The sequence below is a fragment of the Melanostigma gelatinosum genome (genome assembly GCF_949748355.1).
Source record: "Melanostigma gelatinosum genome assembly, chromosome: 1".
In the NCBI taxonomy this organism is placed as follows: domain Eukaryota; kingdom Metazoa; phylum Chordata; class Actinopteri; order Perciformes; family Zoarcidae; genus Melanostigma; species Melanostigma gelatinosum.
Genome location: NC_136634.1, coordinates 9,554,992 through 9,572,371, shown reverse-complemented (window position 1 = coordinate 9,572,371; position 17,380 = coordinate 9,554,992). Strand labels below are relative to the sequence as shown.

The 17,380-nt window shown below is 43.4% G+C and overlaps 2 protein-coding genes across 2 annotated transcripts; both read left to right on the top strand.

The window, feature by feature from the left end:
- Window positions 1–73: 73 nt before the first annotated feature.
- On the top strand, window positions 74–1,135 carry LOC306783848 (P2Y purinoceptor 4-like; the record flags this gene model as incomplete). The annotated part of the gene is made up of 1 exon (XM_079277666.1): window positions 74–1,135. Exon 1 carries the CDS (start codon window positions 137–139, stop codon window positions 1,133–1,135), a length of 999 nt encoding a protein of 332 aa, XP_079133792.1. The 5' UTR covers window positions 74–136.
- A 1,100-nt stretch (window positions 1,136–2,235) lies between these two features.
- Window positions 2,236–12,408, top strand: slc17a6a (solute carrier family 17 member 6a; the record flags this gene model as incomplete). Its single annotated transcript, XM_079265701.1, has 12 exons — window positions 2,236–2,321; window positions 3,728–3,983; window positions 4,397–4,515; window positions 5,431–5,545; window positions 6,505–6,592; window positions 6,816–6,902; window positions 7,914–8,056; window positions 8,140–8,289; window positions 10,537–10,669; window positions 10,755–10,865; window positions 10,958–11,085; window positions 11,733–12,408. The coding sequence occupies 12 exons, from the start codon at window positions 2,236–2,238 to the stop codon at window positions 12,060–12,062; spliced, it is 1,746 nt and encodes a 581-aa protein (XP_079121827.1). The 3' UTR covers window positions 12,063–12,408.
- Window positions 12,409–17,380: the final 4,972 nt, after the last annotated feature.

The window sequence follows — 17,380 nt, the reverse complement described above, 5'->3', positions numbered from 1 at the left end:
AATGAAATGCTGCTTTAGATGAAGAATAAGAGGACATACTGTAATACATCTGCATTGTAAACTCATCCAGCCTGCAGAGGAAGCCTTCTGCGACCTGGTCACACATCAAAGTCTACAGGTGGTCCAGCTCTACGTGATGCCGTCCTCCTTCCTGTTGGTGCTCATCCTTGGGCTACCCCTCAACCTGCTCTCCCTCTGGGTTTTCCTCCACCGCCTGCGGCGCTGGACCCGCAGCACGGTGTTCCTCTTCAACCTGACCCTGGCTGACACCTTGTGGCTGCTGGCCTTGCCGTACCTCATCAACTACCACCTGGACCAGCTGTACTGGAAGCTGGGTATCTTGCTCTGCATGGCTGTGAGGATGTTTTACCACAACTACTTCTACCTCAGCATCTTCTTTGTCACCTGCATCAGTGTGGACCGGTACCTGGCCATCGTGCACCCGCTGCGCTCTCTGGTGCTGCTGGGCCGGAGACGGACCTGGCTGCTGTGTGTGGCGGTCTGGGTGGCCTCTCTGGTCCTCAGCATACCTGTTGCTAGTATGAGTGTGATCCAGACTTGCCCCGGGAGCAACCGCACCATCTGCCCCCTGTACGTACTGCTGAGCGAGACCAGGGAGAGCCTGCCCTATTCCCTCTTTTGTTCCATCGTCGGCTTCCTCTTCCCACTGCTCTCCATCTGCTACTGCGGCCTGCGCAGCGTCAGAGAGCTGCGCCACCGCTCCTGCCGCCCCAACCCGCTCAACAAGCAGCTGCGGATCCGGCGGGTGCTGAGCGCAGCGCTGGTTTTCTTCGCCCTGTTTTACGTGCCCTACCACCTGAGCCGCAGCGCGGCCATTGTGATGCGGGTGGTCTATCCTCACAGCCCCGCCTCCTGGCGGCGCGCAGACCTGGCCTTCGCCCTGGAGATGTGCTTCTGCAGCCTCATTTCCTGCGTGAACCCTCTGTTCAGCTGCTTCATAGGCCGCCAATTCAGGAAGGAGTTTCACGGCCCTTTTGTTGCCATGTTTTCCCAGTGTCAAGGCACGCAGGTGGCCTCAATGATATCCAAGCGGACCCGGATGACGGTGAGGAAAAGGCCGCGGATGTCTACTGTCACACCTGCGTGCGCACTGTCTGCACCTGGATCCCAATGAGCTGTAGAAATAACTCAGTAAAGTTCTGTGCAACTGTATAGAAAACCTCTGTTTGATCAACTGCTTTCTTTGATTGGAGGAACAAGATAAATACACGATATGAAACAATGTCTCCCTTATCTCATTGAATCTCACATCAGTTTGGTCTCCTTAACTTCCTTACACAACACTGCCTCTCCGTGGTTGACTGCATACTGTACTTCACGGTCTGGTTCCACGTGTGTGAATACTGTTTCTGTCTTTCAGTGAAAACATTTTTTACAATCCTCAGTTTATTCAATTTAGTGAAAACGAATCTTTCTATAAATGGGTCCACGTAGGTTGAACAGTGTCTGTAAGCCCAGCAGGTCAACCTAAAACCAAGCAATAACCGGATGTAAGGGAGGGTAGTGGGGGGGGGATCAATGCTTTGTGCCTGCAGCAAGTGATTTATGAGTGGGGCGGAGCTCATCCTGAAATCCTTTTTATTCAGTTATATATAAATGACGGATAGAGGTTATGCAAGTGGCAAGTGTCGCCGTTCACACATGTATACGTAATTGAATTAGAGGAGAGGAGCGTCGGAAGCGGAGGGAGGAGGGGCGCTGCGCGGAGCTGCTGACAGGTAGATGAGCTGTGCGCTGTCCACGGTGCTGAAACCTCCTCCGGCTGCTGCCTCACCGGAGATCTTCACCTCAGATTAGACCGGAGCTCCGCTGACCTGCACCAGCTGAAGATTCTTACTTGCACCTCGATTTTTCCAAGAATTCTCAAAAAAAATAAAATCCCCAGCCCCCCTCCTAAACAAACAACTTTCTATTTTCTGTGATGCTGTTTTCTAATCGCTGCCTGGATCTTAAAATGGCACTGCATGGATTAACATTGCGCAAGGCAAAAGCGGAGTTACTTGACTGCTGTTTTGTGACTGTGAAACCAGCCCTTTCAGACTGAACGTGTTCCCTCTCTTCTCCATTTTTCTGGCTGATCTCTTCAGGACATCGAGGCGTTTTTCTGCTTAAAAGACAAGAGCGCGTTATTTGGATTAATATCTTAGCAATATGCTCATTAATGCAGCACTTCCATTTGTTATAGTATTGTAGAATTTCATAGCTCATTTGGATATGGAGCCGGGTGCGGAGAAAGCTGCCCCTACCACCAAGGAGGGTATAAAACAGATCGCAGGAAAGGCCCTCGGGAAAATTTACAGGTAAGTCAAAGAAATCCTCATTTCTGCACGTCTTTTGAGTACAGAATGATATCTGTTACGATAAATTAAAATAGGAACTATCCAGATGTCAAGATCACACATAAGAATAGCACACATAAAACATGCACTGGCTTTCAATGTGCTTATTACCGAATTACATTGAAATCAAGAGGAAAATCTCTTTTTTATGAGTTGGATCACGGACAGGATGCTGAAAGCAGAGTCGTGTGGCCCGAATATTTAAGGATCAGCTATTTCCCTGGAGGATGATCCCCTCTACCAGCTGCCGTGGGTGTTTTTTAATAATTAATGAAACAGAACGAGTCGTGACACAAGGTCGGAGGATATCTATTTCCTTATGTATCCATCTGTATTAATCCAAGATCGATGGACTTCATATCAATTGACTCCCTTTATTCTTTATACTGTCAGAAGGACCTACATGAAATGTAATGCAAAGGAAAACTGATAACTGACTTGAAAGCAAACAGCTCTTCAATGTAAAATCAGAGTAAGGGAGCAGGATGTATAAATCACATGTATGGAATTTAATTATGTGACAATTCCGCTTGTGAATGCGGATAAAATTGTCTTTGGTTAAAGAAAAACGATACTTACGCAAATCATCTGGAAACACGTAACGTTTATAAATTACACATGTTTTAAATGATTATTTGTTCAGGCACACAACATGTATTTTTTGTTGTTGAACTTGATTCCAAGCTGCAACACAGAAACGTGACTTCAGAAAAAAAATATGTTGGTTTCAATTAAACTGTCAGGCCTCTGGTTATTTTTCTGGATGAGGCCTACACATTTCAATTTGGTGTTGTTTTAAAATGAACTTCACATTTCTTTCTACAAATTGTAAGTGGAAGCCAAATCAAGATGCCAACCCCACATTTATGGAAGCTCATTAACAACTATAAGGGCAAAATGAACTCTTGACAACGATGATGCTGATATTGCTGCAATGCGGTATGAATATAATTCTTTCCTCGTTTGTCAACGAGTCTTTCTTTTACAGAAACATAGAGAATTTCAGCAGGGAACGGAAAAAAAGGAGGCAGCAGGATTTGAATGGCCTGAGCCGAATTAAAAGATGGAAATAAAGACATTGTCAAGGCCTGTCGCTGAAAGAACACGAAGTACTTAAGATGCCAGTATTTCATATGTAGCTGCAAACAGCTTGTGAGATGCATGTGAATAAATACATCAGTATAAAAGTGTCAATTTTGTTTTTGCAGACAATCAACGAAATCACACATTTTCCACTGATATTTCTCGCTCCTTTAAATGCAGCTAAACGTGCCTGGATGTTTGAATGCATACACCGGAGTGTCGACATTGAATTTAATCTAAAAAATAAATTAAAAATGAACATATAATTGGCTCGTGTCGTGCAGGAGGCTGGAAAAGCGGCAGCAGACAGGTGAGGCGATCGAGCTCACGGAGGATGGGAGACCCACGGCGGACCAAGAGCGGAAGACGCCCCTGTGTGACTGCACTTGCTTCGGGGCTCCGCGCAGATACATCATCGCTATGCTGAGCGGGATGGGCTTCTGCATCTCCTTCGGTATCCGGTGTAACTTGGGTGTGGCCATCGTCAGCATGGTCAATAACAGCACGATCCACCAAAACGGCAAGATCATCATCACAGAGGTGCGTGGTGACTCATCCCCGCACGAGCCCACCCCACGTGTTTAATAAGTGATGAGGGCCACAGCCAATAGACGGATCGATCGGCTTTAAAACACACCTGGAGAACATCAATTGAGCTCATATACGTACTTATAAATTGTATTTATTGTGCTGGGCCTTTATTATAGGTAGAAATGAACACATGTAGGTTTATTTATCTTTATTTGTAATTTTCCTTAAAACTCGTATTGTATGCTTTGATAAATTGATCGACTACGTTACGGTTTGAAGCATCAAATAAAATAGATCTGATATCTTTCTGACAATATTTTTCACAATGACACACCTAGAAGCATTTTGATTACACCTTTAACAATTTCACCATGTTTCACTTGTCTGGAAAAGTAATTCAAATGTGTTTTTTTTTCTGAAAGCAAGCGCAATTTAACTGGGGCCCAGAGACCGTGGGGATGATTCATGGCTCCTTCTTCTGGGGCTACATCGTGACTCAGATACCAGGAGGGTATATCTCCTCAAGACTGGCTGCAAACAGGTAACTGGAAATAATCTATGGATACTGTGGGTGGGGGCTAAATATCAGTTGTATGTTTCTATTCATAATTTACAATGGAAATGTAGGTGTAATATTTGGATGTCGGTGTCTTGGTTTGAAGAAAGGAGCCTGACCTTACAGCAGATATTGTGGATTTGGCTGATGCCCACCAGGCGTGCCTCCTCATGTTAATGAGCTCCCATGGGACCACCGTGTCTAATCCTTTATGTTCAACCACATCAGCCAAAGCCCTGCAGTGTGAAATGTGGCTCTAAGTAATGATTGTACTGTGATTTCAATGGCCATACCGCCTCTATAATCACATTATTTCACTATACCAACTGATTAGTCAGCTGCAATTAAACAAAATGATAGAGAAAAAGAACAACAAATATGTAAAAACTGTAGAACAGTAACAAATTATAACAATAACACATTAGAAAACCATGTAAATATAATCGTGAGGATGCTGTAAAAAGCAACCAAAGTAGGATAAGGTTGCAGTATAAGCCCTTATCCACATTATAATGTTGTTAGATTGCTCATGAGGGAAATGAAGCCTAAATAAGATGCAAATCTTTGAAGAGCTTCATCATGCCAAGTCAGCTGAGCCCACTGAGGCCTTCTCCTGCAAACACCTCCTGTCCCCGCTGATGAATAGTGTGTGTGTGTGTGTGTGTGTGTGTGTGTGTGTGTGTGTGTGTGTGTGACATCCAATTAGGATTTATTTATCTTCCTCATCAGTGATACTTCTCCCAGTTAAGAATCCCACAGTTTAACATTGTTTTGATGTGTTGTATTTCTTATCTGATGTTTTATGCTTGAACCAATATTGCTGCCGTGTACCTTCTTTGAATAAGATGATCTTGTTTTGATGATATTCTGACAAATAATCCCGACACATTGTTTATCCAGAGTTTTCGGTGCTGCCATTGTGCTGACATCCATCTTGAACATGTTCATTCCCTCTGCCGCCCGGACGCACTATGGATGTGTCATCTTTGTGAGGATATTACAAGGGCTGGTGGAGGTACGGATGCACAGTTTGCACATCAGATCCTGACCTTTAAAAGGCTCAAAAATGATGCCTCATTATCAAGCTGAAAGATAAACTCGACCCCAATGAAATTGTCCTGACATTCTGTTTTTGACTACGATTTACAGAAATCCTCTTGTTCTCACAGATCCCCAGGCTTTCTATTAGAATTTGCACTGAAAAATGAAGCCCCATTATGGAAGAGGTTCCATTTATTATACTGTACATAATTGTCCAATTAGTCCACAAGCATCATAAACCCCTGAATAGCAGGGTTTGTGTATGCTGGTTTACTTGTCCAGAACGGCTCCATGTTCACATAGAAACATACATAACAAAAGACATAAAAACCACTTGATGCGAGCGGCGCCGCAGCGCAACAGAAAAGATTTCAGAGCGAGAGATGCTATTATTAGACTGAAGGTTATACTCCTTTGTAATTTTGCTTTGCTGTATTTTCAATAGCAGCTCATGACCATTGAGAGAGCGAGCCGCCTGTGCTCAGCACCCATCGACTTATTACTGCAAATTAAACATTAGCATTTCAGGGTGTCTCCCACTGCAAGCCCCAGCAATTTGTGTCTATCAATAGTTGATTGTATGCCACTTAGTGTGTAATGAAGATTTAATCGAAACAATTCAGTTTTTTGTTCATGAAGTGGGTGGTCAGCCTGAATCTGCACTGACTTACACCTAGCCCATTAGTCTCTATTAGAAAAGGTCAGCTACAATGCATGTCAGTGTGTTTGTTATTAAATACAATTTGTCTTGTATGTCTTCGGCAAATGAGAACAGACTAGGTCAATCAGGTATCAGAATATGTAAATTCTATTGACTGAAAGTGGAAAAAGCGATGTAAAATGTATTGATGCAGGCAGGTTACTCTGATTAAGAAAAGCAAATGATCCACGTGTGTTCAGACTGTGACTGTAACGCCATTTGTCACCGTGCAGGGAGTGACCTATCCAGCCTGCCACGGGATCTGGAGTAAATGGGCTCCGCCGCTGGAAAGAAGTCGTCTGGCAACCATCTCCTTCTGTGGTACAAAATCTACACGTTTCTGTGACTCATTTGTGTCATATCGATTTTACAATCATACTACTTCATACACTGAAATGTAGCTTTAGAATGACAAAATATTGCTCCTGAAATGTGTGTAAACATGTACTGGACACTTCTGTCACTAGACACTGGGACAACACTGCAGTCTGAAGAAGCACCCGGGATCAAGTTCTGCTTGCTCACAATATTTTGTCTTGTTCAGGATCCTATGCTGGTGCAGTGATAGCCATGCCTCTGGCTGGGATCCTGGTCCAGTACTATGGATGGTCCTGTGTCTTCTATCTGTATGGTGAGTATCACTGTCGTGAGTAGATTTAAGGCCAGAAATAACATTTCTTTTTACAATCAACACTTGGAATGATGAAGGCACTTGCAAATTGTTTCTCATCATCGTCAATTTTGAAATTTTGTTTCCATAACATATCTTCTTTTTATTTTACTGTTTGCATCTGTAGTGTAGACTCTTCTAAAATCACCAAAATCTAGCTTGAATAGTGCCTCACTTGCATATTTAAACACAACATATCAGACTATAACAGATAAGTGTCCTAATGTAAGCAATCAACTGGGCAATTTCTTTACCCCATTCATCTACAAAATGTACGTGATTTACAATGCATATCTTTAAAGAGGTTTTTTTCATATATGAGCCAAAGAGCTCCACTTCAGTACCAAACTTTCCACTTATCATTAACAATCTGATTAATAGAACTTTTCATTCCTAAAATCATGGCTGCTCCGGACTTTGTGGGCATGTATTGAATGATTGAGTGACATCTTCCTAGCTAGGACCTGTTTGGGTGGGACAAATTACACCTCCTATCATTCTTATTGACTGATCCAGATTTGTGATCCAATAAATTCCCAACTAAACTCTGTTCACCTTCAACCCGAGCAGACTGCACTACACTTAGAACTTGCAGCCACAAGTGCAAACATGTCAGTTGCATCCTGCTGAACTTTCATTTAGAGTTCTCCCCTTTTAATTCATTGAAGTTCGAAAAAAACTTCTCATATATTGTATATACCAGTTTGTATTTGCTCCTCATTGAAGCTGTTATATGATATTGACACTGAGCGTGTTCACTGTTTGTTATGGCTGCACCATCTCATCAATTAGAAATATTCCAGATATGTTGTGCATCGTTTTATACAGATTTCCGCAAAATTCACACCGACATATTTGGTGTCTTTAAAAAACAGAAAATATTCTGTGGGTCTGAGCAATATTTGGCTGCACAGAGTTTGTAATGACGGACATGTTTGGCTCTTGACGCCATCACTGTAATGATCTGTTCAGGATGCTTTGGGATATTTTGGTACATGTTCTGGGTCTTGGTGTCCTACGAGAGCCCAGCGGAGCACCCGACCATCTCTGACGAGGAGCGCCGTTACATTGAGGAGAGCATCGGTGAAAGTGCCCAGCTGATGGGCGCAATGGAAGTGAGTTCTCAATCGGTATCCATTGATTTGTAACACCTCGACAGGTGCTGTACGTCCGGCTGATTCTCTGTTTGTCTTAACAGAAATACAAGACCCCCTGGAAGAAATTCTTCACCTCCATGCCCGTCTATGCAATCATCGTGGCCAACTTCTGCAGGAGCTGGACCTTTTATCTGCTCCTCATCAGCCAGCCTGCATACTTCGAGGAGGTGTTTGGCTTTGAAATCAGCAAGGTAAAGAAATCCCCCATGATGACTGATGTCAGCCAAAAAATGTTGACACCGTGTGATTTAATGTTCAAGATTACAAACTAAGATTTTCTCAGCCATAGATTGCTTAAATTGAGTGCAGTGACTGTTCATCATCTCAACTAGAAGGTGATGACATGTTAATGTATGTTCAAAACTTCAACTGCCCAAAAGTGCTCCATCAATCAGTTCAAATTTCAAAATGTTTTATTCGACTATTCGAATAGTTTGTATGAGTTTAGTGAGGAAACCTCCCAGCATGCACCAGGGCTGTCATGTCCAGATACCCTGAGACTTGTTTTCTGACACTGGGTTCCAAATTGCATACCTTTTCTTTTTTCTTGTGGTACATACTGCAGCTGCCCTTACAAAGTACATACTGTTGCATGCAGTATGCATTCAACTGGGACATACTACTACTTCCATATTCAACATAGAACCTTGAACTTGGACCCTCCTGTCCATATATCCGCTGTGCAGAGGGCTGTGGGTCAGAATAACCAGAAAGAAGCATGTTGGCTTGCAAGACATGACCGGAGTAGAACATCCTTGTATGTTTGACACACTGCACTGTGTATTGCGACATATTCAATCTCTTTCTGGCAAACTAAATAGTATGGCAGTATGGGTTTTGGAACGCACAGCCTGTTTTGTGTTTTCTGTGCTGTTTTTCCTCCTGTGTTCCCATACTGTCTTTCCCTTCTTTGCCCATCTACACACCTGGTCTGAATCAGCCTTGTTTGTTCTTCTCAGCCAATCAGCTCCTTCCTTGTTCTAAGATTCTTTTCCCCTGCCCGTTCTCCTGCCTAATGACCTCATTCCCCTCACCTGAGCTTCTCCGCCCATCTCTCCACCTGCACTTCATCCCCTCATTAGATTATTTTGTCTTTACGTCCTGGTTTTCAGTTCAGTCTTTGGTAGATCTGTGGGGTTTTTTTGTGATTATCAGTTTGCCTTTTCTGCACGAATCACAAAAGATTATTTTCTTTGAGTTCTCTTTGAATGTGCACCCTGCTTAACAAGGGTGTGTGAAACATAGAGGGCTGTGTGAAACATAGAGCTGGAGGAATACCCCCTACAACAAGAATGTTGCTCTTCTGCCTCCCTCGTCTTGAAGTCAATGGGTTTGTTTGAATACGTTTTCAGTTGAATGCCTGAAATAAGGTCTAAAGCGAAGGATATTTAAACATTTAGTTCTACGATATGAAATACGTCAATAAATAGCCCTCTCGTGAATCTTTAAGCTTTTAAGTATCTTAAAAAGGTGGCTGCTTACAAGTGGCTAAATGTGATTACAACACGTCATCACGCGTCGTTGTGTATTATGCGTCAATTTATAGCCTAATGATCACGTTTTACTTCTGCCAATCGCATTCACACTTCAAAAATCATAAAGTGGTGTTTATTGGTGAGGATTATTTTGCTGAACAAAATGTGCAAGTATCAGACACTTGTGTTTGCCATAGAGCTTATTTTCTGCAATAATCCAAAATCCAGTGAAAGATTCCCATTGGTTTTTTGTCGAGGGAACCAGTGCGACACCAGTCCTGCAGCACTCTGTTGTGCCCAACAATGTGTGCAATGTTTCCATTGTTGTTGTTGTTCGTGATCAAGAGCAAATGTCATTAGACTGAGAGTGCATATGCTGAAGTGGTTGACATTTTACAATTTAAATAGTTTGCCTAACTCTCTTGAATGCCTTTAAAATGTTCTGTTTCAGTCAGATAAATGTATTTATGCTAATTTAACCTGCAAAAGTACATTCAGTGAGCCCTTCCACACAACATTTAACTGGGATTATTTTACTTCTTTGTTATAATCTTTCGCTTCGTTTAAGAAAATAGATTCGAACACTAATTTAGAAACAAAATGTCTTGTTTGTGCAATGATAGCATTCTGAGAGTTTGGGTGCTGTGTTTTGGTACTTTTCTGATCATACTGTCCATGAGTGAATGTGTCAGACCACGAGTCCAGTTAATCTTAATATTTCATTATCTTTACCTTCCCCGGAGAGCGTGAAGCATGAATCGTTGGTTTGGCAGTTGTAATTCAGCTTCAGGATGGGCTGCTGTGATTGCTGCAGGTGAATTATTGCTCAGATGTGACACAGCCGTCAGGGGTTGAAACGGACACAAAGATTGGTTCTGAGAATAGAAGAAGAATCACTTTTGTTTTGACAGTTTATTTGTCGTTGTCACAACTGCTTCAGACAAGTGTTTGATGGTTCCTCAGGTTGGAATCGTGTCGGCGCTCCCTCACTTGGTCATGACCATCGTCGTGCCCTTAGGAGGCCAGCTAGCGGACTACCTGCGGACCCACAACATCATGTCCACCACCACGGTCCGGAAAATCATGAACTGTGGAGGTGAAGCTTTGATAATCAGCTCTCTGTCTGTTGCCATGATACTATAGAAGTATTCCTCATCAGGTAACTCTCTTGTTGTTTTTAGGGTTTGGTATGGAGGCCACTTTCTTGCTCGTGGTTGGTTATTCTCACAGTAAGGGGGTGGCCATCTCTTTCTTAGTTCTGGCCGTGGGTTTTAGCGGATTTGCAATATCAGGTGAGTCTCAGAGCAATGGATTCTAGTTCAAATTCCGTTGCGCTTACTCAAAAGAGCACCACACTCAGAATACTCACTCTTTGTTGCTGCAGGTTTCAATGTCAACCATCTAGACATCGCTCCTCGCTATGCCAGCATCCTCATGGGTATATCCAACGGGGTGGGTACCCTGTCAGGGATGGTCTGCCCTCTAATAGTGGGAGCAATGACAAAGAACAAGGTGAGTCATTTGTATTCATTCAGCGATGTGAATATTGATGCAGATAGATGTTGTCTCGTTTGTAACACGGTAGCGACGTGACGACAGAACTTTATTTTGAAAAGACACCATGCATGTAACAGGTAGAAACACACCGTCTCTAACAAGTCCAAAACTGACGCTAGATGTTACGTAGAGCGTCATATTTTGAAGCGTAAAGCCACTGACCAGGCGTCGATATTTGACGAGTTGGGAGTTAGAATGTGTTGACAACAGTTCAAGCATCTTTCGCGTTACTGTGATGTGTTTTCTGAGAGAGACAGAATGTGTGGACGGGGTTTAGTAACAAGAGGGATTTCAATCAAATCCTACATATTGTATTGGAACACTCAAACTTGGCAGTGGCACAGCAAATGCAGCGCAATACAGAGCTGTGGACTGTTCCCTTTTAGCTGCACTTCCTTCACCGTGTCATTAGATCAAAGGAGGATAACCACATTATGTAGAAATGTGAACCAAGTGATCGCCTGCTGAAATCAAAACACACCATGTTCTGCAGAACATTTAGGAGCACACTGCTCATGGTGAGAAGTCAGTTGAGAAAACACACGATCTGAGCCTTATTAAAGAAGTGACTTAGCCTGGCTGCAACTATTTTCTGTCTCTAGACGCGGGATGAGTGGCAGTACGTCTTCCTCATTGCTGCCCTGGTGCATTACGGGGGAGTGGTGTTTTATGGGATCTTTGCATCTGGGGAGAAACAGCCATGGGCCGACCCTGAAGAAACCAGCGAAGAGAAGTGTGGCATCATCGATGAGGATGAGCTGGCCGAAGAGACGGGAGACATCACGCAGAGTTACGGCGCCATGGCCGGTCCGGCTAAAAGCTACGGGGCCACTGCACAGCTCAACGGAGGTTGGGTTCAGGACTGGGATAAGACGGAGGAGTATGTACAGGAACCGGCCGGAAAGATGTATGCTGAGCGCGGCTATTCTTAAACCAGACTAGTCTGTTTACAGAAACAGACTCTCCATCATGGATTGCACAACGTTCATTGAGATATTAACATCCATTCTGTGTATTCAAGTAAAACGGTTACTAGTTTCAAAGAGCCAATGTAAACAAATAGTTTATTGCAATGCAGAACAATCCTCATTAGATTCTCACACGTCTCCCATCACATCGACCTATTGTAGGGCTTCACTATAAAGAGAGCAAAGAAAACTGCAGGCCTATGTTGTACTTCTTAGGCACTCAAACCTCATCAATCTACTTGAACAACATGAACCAGATGGCACTGCAGTTGACCATCGTATACGGTCTTTCTCTGAAATACCACTCTGATTGCACTGAAACTATAAGTATTCTAAAACAAGATTTTATTCTGTTTCTCAAACGTGTTTTATGTACTGTACATACCTGTATACTGTTTCTGTGAGACTATTGTGGATTGTTGGTCGTTGATCTGTGTTAACATTAATATAAAAGGCCATATTGTTCATGGAAATTACCTTTTCAGGGAGATGTCTGCTTGCAAAAAAAAAGGTCTCCTCGAGCGAGGCCTATAATACACTATAAGACAAAAATAGCGTGAGTGAAGTTGAACCGTAGAGTTTTTGTGTGTTTGTTGCATGAATTTGCTCAGATCAATGTTTCAGATGCAGCCGCCTCACAGTCATCGATAGTCCTCATTCGGCTCACTGCTTTGTTCTTAGGTAAGCGTCTTCTGCCATTATAAATAATAAGATGAACTTTCATAATCAGGTGCCAGTCGTGATGTGAGACAAATCAAAAAAAGTTTTGAAGGCGATTGCTCAGAAGACAGTTTATTGATGTTTGGTGTGCACTGCAATAAATTCTGTGTACCAGCCGCCACCCATCACATTCTGTTCTGTAATGTAACACTGGCTTGCTGTATCTAACTGTAATTGTTTTGGAGTCATGTGATGCTCAACATTAAGGTGTGTGTTTTAACAAATTACTAGTGTCTGGAGAATCCAGCTTTAGTGCTCATGATGCAGGACGTGTTGCATTTTGACAGCGAGGAATGCAGTAATGTACGTGAACAACCAGGTTGTTGTGATCTCTTGGTGTTTCTTGATTGTTCTCATTGTCACCAAAAGTACGTTGTTGATATTGTCACGTTTGAGTGGACTGCTTGAGTTAATAGATTGCTCTACAACCTGAATTTATTTGCTCTTTGAAAATTTTCTTCGTTTGCTGTATGAAATTTGCAAGGATGTTTAAAATATATGAATGTTCAAGAATGTTTAAGACGACCAAAAGATGCTATTACGGCTTTGTGCCTGAAGTTTATGTGAACAGATAAATGTGATTTTATGGCTTCTGATATTGTGTTTAATGAAGAGGTATGTTGATGTCAAAAGTGTTAAAGGTATAAAAAAAATACTATCATTTTATAAAAAAATACAACCGAAAGTAATACTTTTGTCATTGGTCATCTTTTCATCGCGTGTGTTGATGTACTGTCGCACTTTCAGCTGTTTATCTGAAGGTTAGTGGTCCTCGGAGACTGGAGCCAGACTACCTTACCAGTTAACCACCTTCTCCAATCAGTGTCGTGCATCACCAATTCTCTCCACGTTTCTCATTAGTAAATCAATGTCGGAGGTCTCTGGAGTCCGGGGAGAGTATTGGACCCTCTAGCTTGGTAATTGGTAGAAGGAAAACAGCAATGTTACGCTATTACTGGAGTTTACATCCCTACAAACCAGGATTATTGTCTGCCTTCCCTGAGAGTCCAGTCTTTAACATGCAGTGAGAATGAATATGTGTCATAGGTGCAGAAAAAAGTGTGATGAACACATTAAACCTCTCAGCGGCATCTCTGAGTTGTAGAGGGAAAGGAAAGATCTGAGGAATGACCGAAAAAGAAAACACTTTGTGAGAATGTGAAGTGGAACATGAACTGTCCTGTTTCCCCTACACAACTGAGGTCAACAGTGTTACATGCAACGTGTTCAACTATTGACCAGCTCCTGCATTAATTCCTGCCAAATCAATACTGTTTAATTCCAGAGCGTATTGGACTTTTAAAACAAAAATGCTTCTCATGAAAGTTTGAATTAAGAATTAATGTTGGTGGCAAGCACAGTCAGGTTACCTGTCAATCTTAACTGAAGAACGTCAATAGATAAGTTACTGTTACAAGTCCGAAACAAAATGAACCCCACGTTCAGGGAGTCGTGAGAGAACGTGAGGTCTTATGACTCACATTTAAATCTGGAATCAGAGGTGAACAGAGTGAACAACAAAGGGAATATTACCTTCTGTGATGCCTCTGTGCTGCTCTGCAGTGTGTCAAACACGCCGCTCTGGAGGCCGACGAACTGCAGCGCGTCAGCGATGTGGTAAATAATTCAGGAAAACATGGCGTCCGATCCCTCCACGTGCATCACTCAGAGCATCTCCTTAGAGCAGGAAGGGCTCGATGGTGCGAGTCTTTATGAATCAAAGACCGTGATTCTGACTGTGCCTTTCAGCGTCTGCAAGTGGGAATGAGTCATATGGAGCAGTCCATCATTAGAGGTCTGACCAGCTTCTTGAAGCTCCTCATTACACATGATGTCTGTGACCAACAGGTAGCCATTAACTGTGTTCCTCCTGAGGCCGGGGTGAATATAAGCAGGGAAAACCTCTGCAGCTCTGCTCTCCCTTTCAGATGAGATGATAGACAGGCATGACGTTTGTGAGGGTGGGGGTTAACATGTAGACCGTCAGCTTTATGCACATGATGGACACTCTGAAGCAACTGAATGTGCAGCAGCAGCACTGACTCTACAGTAGCCTTGCTCTGTGTTGACTGATGCTTCGATCACAGGAAGCAGCTCCATGTCCGAAACACTGCCAGTTGCAGCAGTGGCAGCAATTAGAGTAAATCTCAGCTTCTCCTCCGATTATCTGCCCGGCTGAGGAGGGAAACCATTAACGCTCACTACTGCCTGCTCCTCGGTGCACATGTTAATTTGACAGAAAACACAATTGTGTCACCAGCCACGCGGAACATGTTTTCTCATGCCTAACCAGCCGGGGTGGTCATGGCTGTTGCACTGGTGACGTGCCTGTTGGGGCGCGCGATAATTGGACAAAATCTGGCGATGCATATCATTTATCGGTGGGAATTTCCTCAGCATTCACCTGCCTCTAACCTCCACCCACTCTGTTGTTTTCGCAGCATTATAAAAACTCAAACAGTTTTTGAGATGTTGAGCTGTTTGTCTGGTTGTGTAATCTTGCAGGCAAGTGAAGGGGGATTGAGTAGTTGTCCGTGTGTGGGGCAGGTGCAGTGTGGCTCCTGGGGGACTGTAATGGGATGAGGCCCAGCCGGAATGAGTGTTTGATGACGGGGTTGCACTCCTCCCATGGGACTCAGCCAGCGTGCAATTATCCTCCCCATCGCTCTCTCTAGTCTGCAGTCCAAATCGTACACAGCGATCTCTCCAAACCGCTGCCTGAATATCCTTTAACTCACAATCACAAATTCAAATCCCTCACATGCAAAAAGAACAAGTAATTACAACCCCGAAATTCAAAGCAGTATTGCAGTAATTACCGTTTTATGGCACCCTCCAGCATGACATTACACTACCGCGGGGCAATTGAATTTATAAACGCCTCCTTCTCCTCCCTTGCCAATTGCTTTATTAATGATGAGCTCGGCAGCCCAAATCAGTCTGTGTCACCAGACATATTATGTCTCTGCTCTCCACCCACTGCCACACATCTGCAAACTGAAACCAATATATATTTTAAAAAATATTGCTGTTCAGAAATAAGATTACTGAATCTCCGCTACATGTTTTTTTTTTTTTAAATCTCTTGTTTTTGCAAAGAGCTTCTGCTTAAGATGTTCAACTTGGAAAGAAAAACAAACGCCCTCCCTTTTATGATATGCAAATATAATCCACTGTAAAAGATCTCCATCTTGTAAAGCTCCCCTGAAAGCAACACGAACTGTGTGCTATCATTATTGTCATCTGTGCACTGAAACATTTATTAGTACCAAACCACTGACACAGTACTGAGGCGGGGGCAACAGTGATGCCATTTAAGTGCAACATTTTCCGACCCGCAATATGAGTAGTGAGAATTGCATCTTCCACAATCCGAGGAACAGGAGGGGGCGTTGCAAATTCCAATTGTTTTTCCTCCACAAAACTGGTTTCCTACAGTTGCATGTGAGGTAATCTATCACAGGTCCTTCCAGTTCCCCTCCCCCATATCACATTACGTTGACAGCTTCATACCCTCCTCTCTACAGCATGCTCATATCAAGCTCGTATCACACTCCAGACAAAGGATGAGAGGCCGATACGATTCTACACGATGTTCTCAGTGCTTTGCTTTGAGATCTGGATGGAATGACGATGATGAATTTGCTGACAAGGGAACATATTTTACAGCTTGAATGGTGTTTTAATCTCCTGCATGTCGTGAAAAAAAGGGGCATTCCATGACCATAAAATAGCTACAATTTACAGTGTTTCTTTTATGGCAGCATCCAACGATTAATGTCATAATCGATTAATCGTTGCAGCTGTGCTTTTGTTTGTTGTGGCTCTTTTTGTTCAACTCAGTCCCCTCCCTGTCCTTATGTGCAAAACTAGTCATGTTTTTGCAACGGCAGCACCCCACTGGAGTGTCTGACAGCGCAGGTTTTATGGGATGTCCTGGAAAGGGCGACGTGAACCTCTTTCATTCTGTTCTTCACAAGCTGCACCAACATTTGATATGACTCAGTGGAAGCCTTACACTTCCATCCACCTCTTCCTCACAGCTTCACAGCGAAAAAAACCCCCAAATGAAAGCGACAATCCCTCTTCCTCGGCGCATGCCTGTCGGTGATGGCCACTGATCAGCGTCCTCTGAGTGGGACACAGGTGTGCGGAGGGGCCCCTCCTGCCTCTGGGAACAAGGGCCAGGCTGGAGCGGCTTAGGCACGTGCCGAGGGAGGGCTCTACACCCCTCCACCCCGCCCCTCTGAGGACTCCCTATTCACACCACCAGATGGGGGCTGGATCTGAGTTTTAATGAATGCTATCCTTCACGACCCTTTAGAAGCTGCAGAACCTCGCCCTCAGCGTGTCACACTGCAGTGTGTTACCCCACGCTGGCACAGAACAATAACACACTGGACAGAATCAAAAACAAGTCAAGGATAAGATGTGAGAGCAGGAAATGCTGTGCGTTTCATTTCTAATTTCACATCCTCACTTGGGGAAAGTGTTTTTTTTTTTAAATAAAAGACAGAAATGCGACATACTGTATTCCCACAAATACTAAATTCATTGTTCAA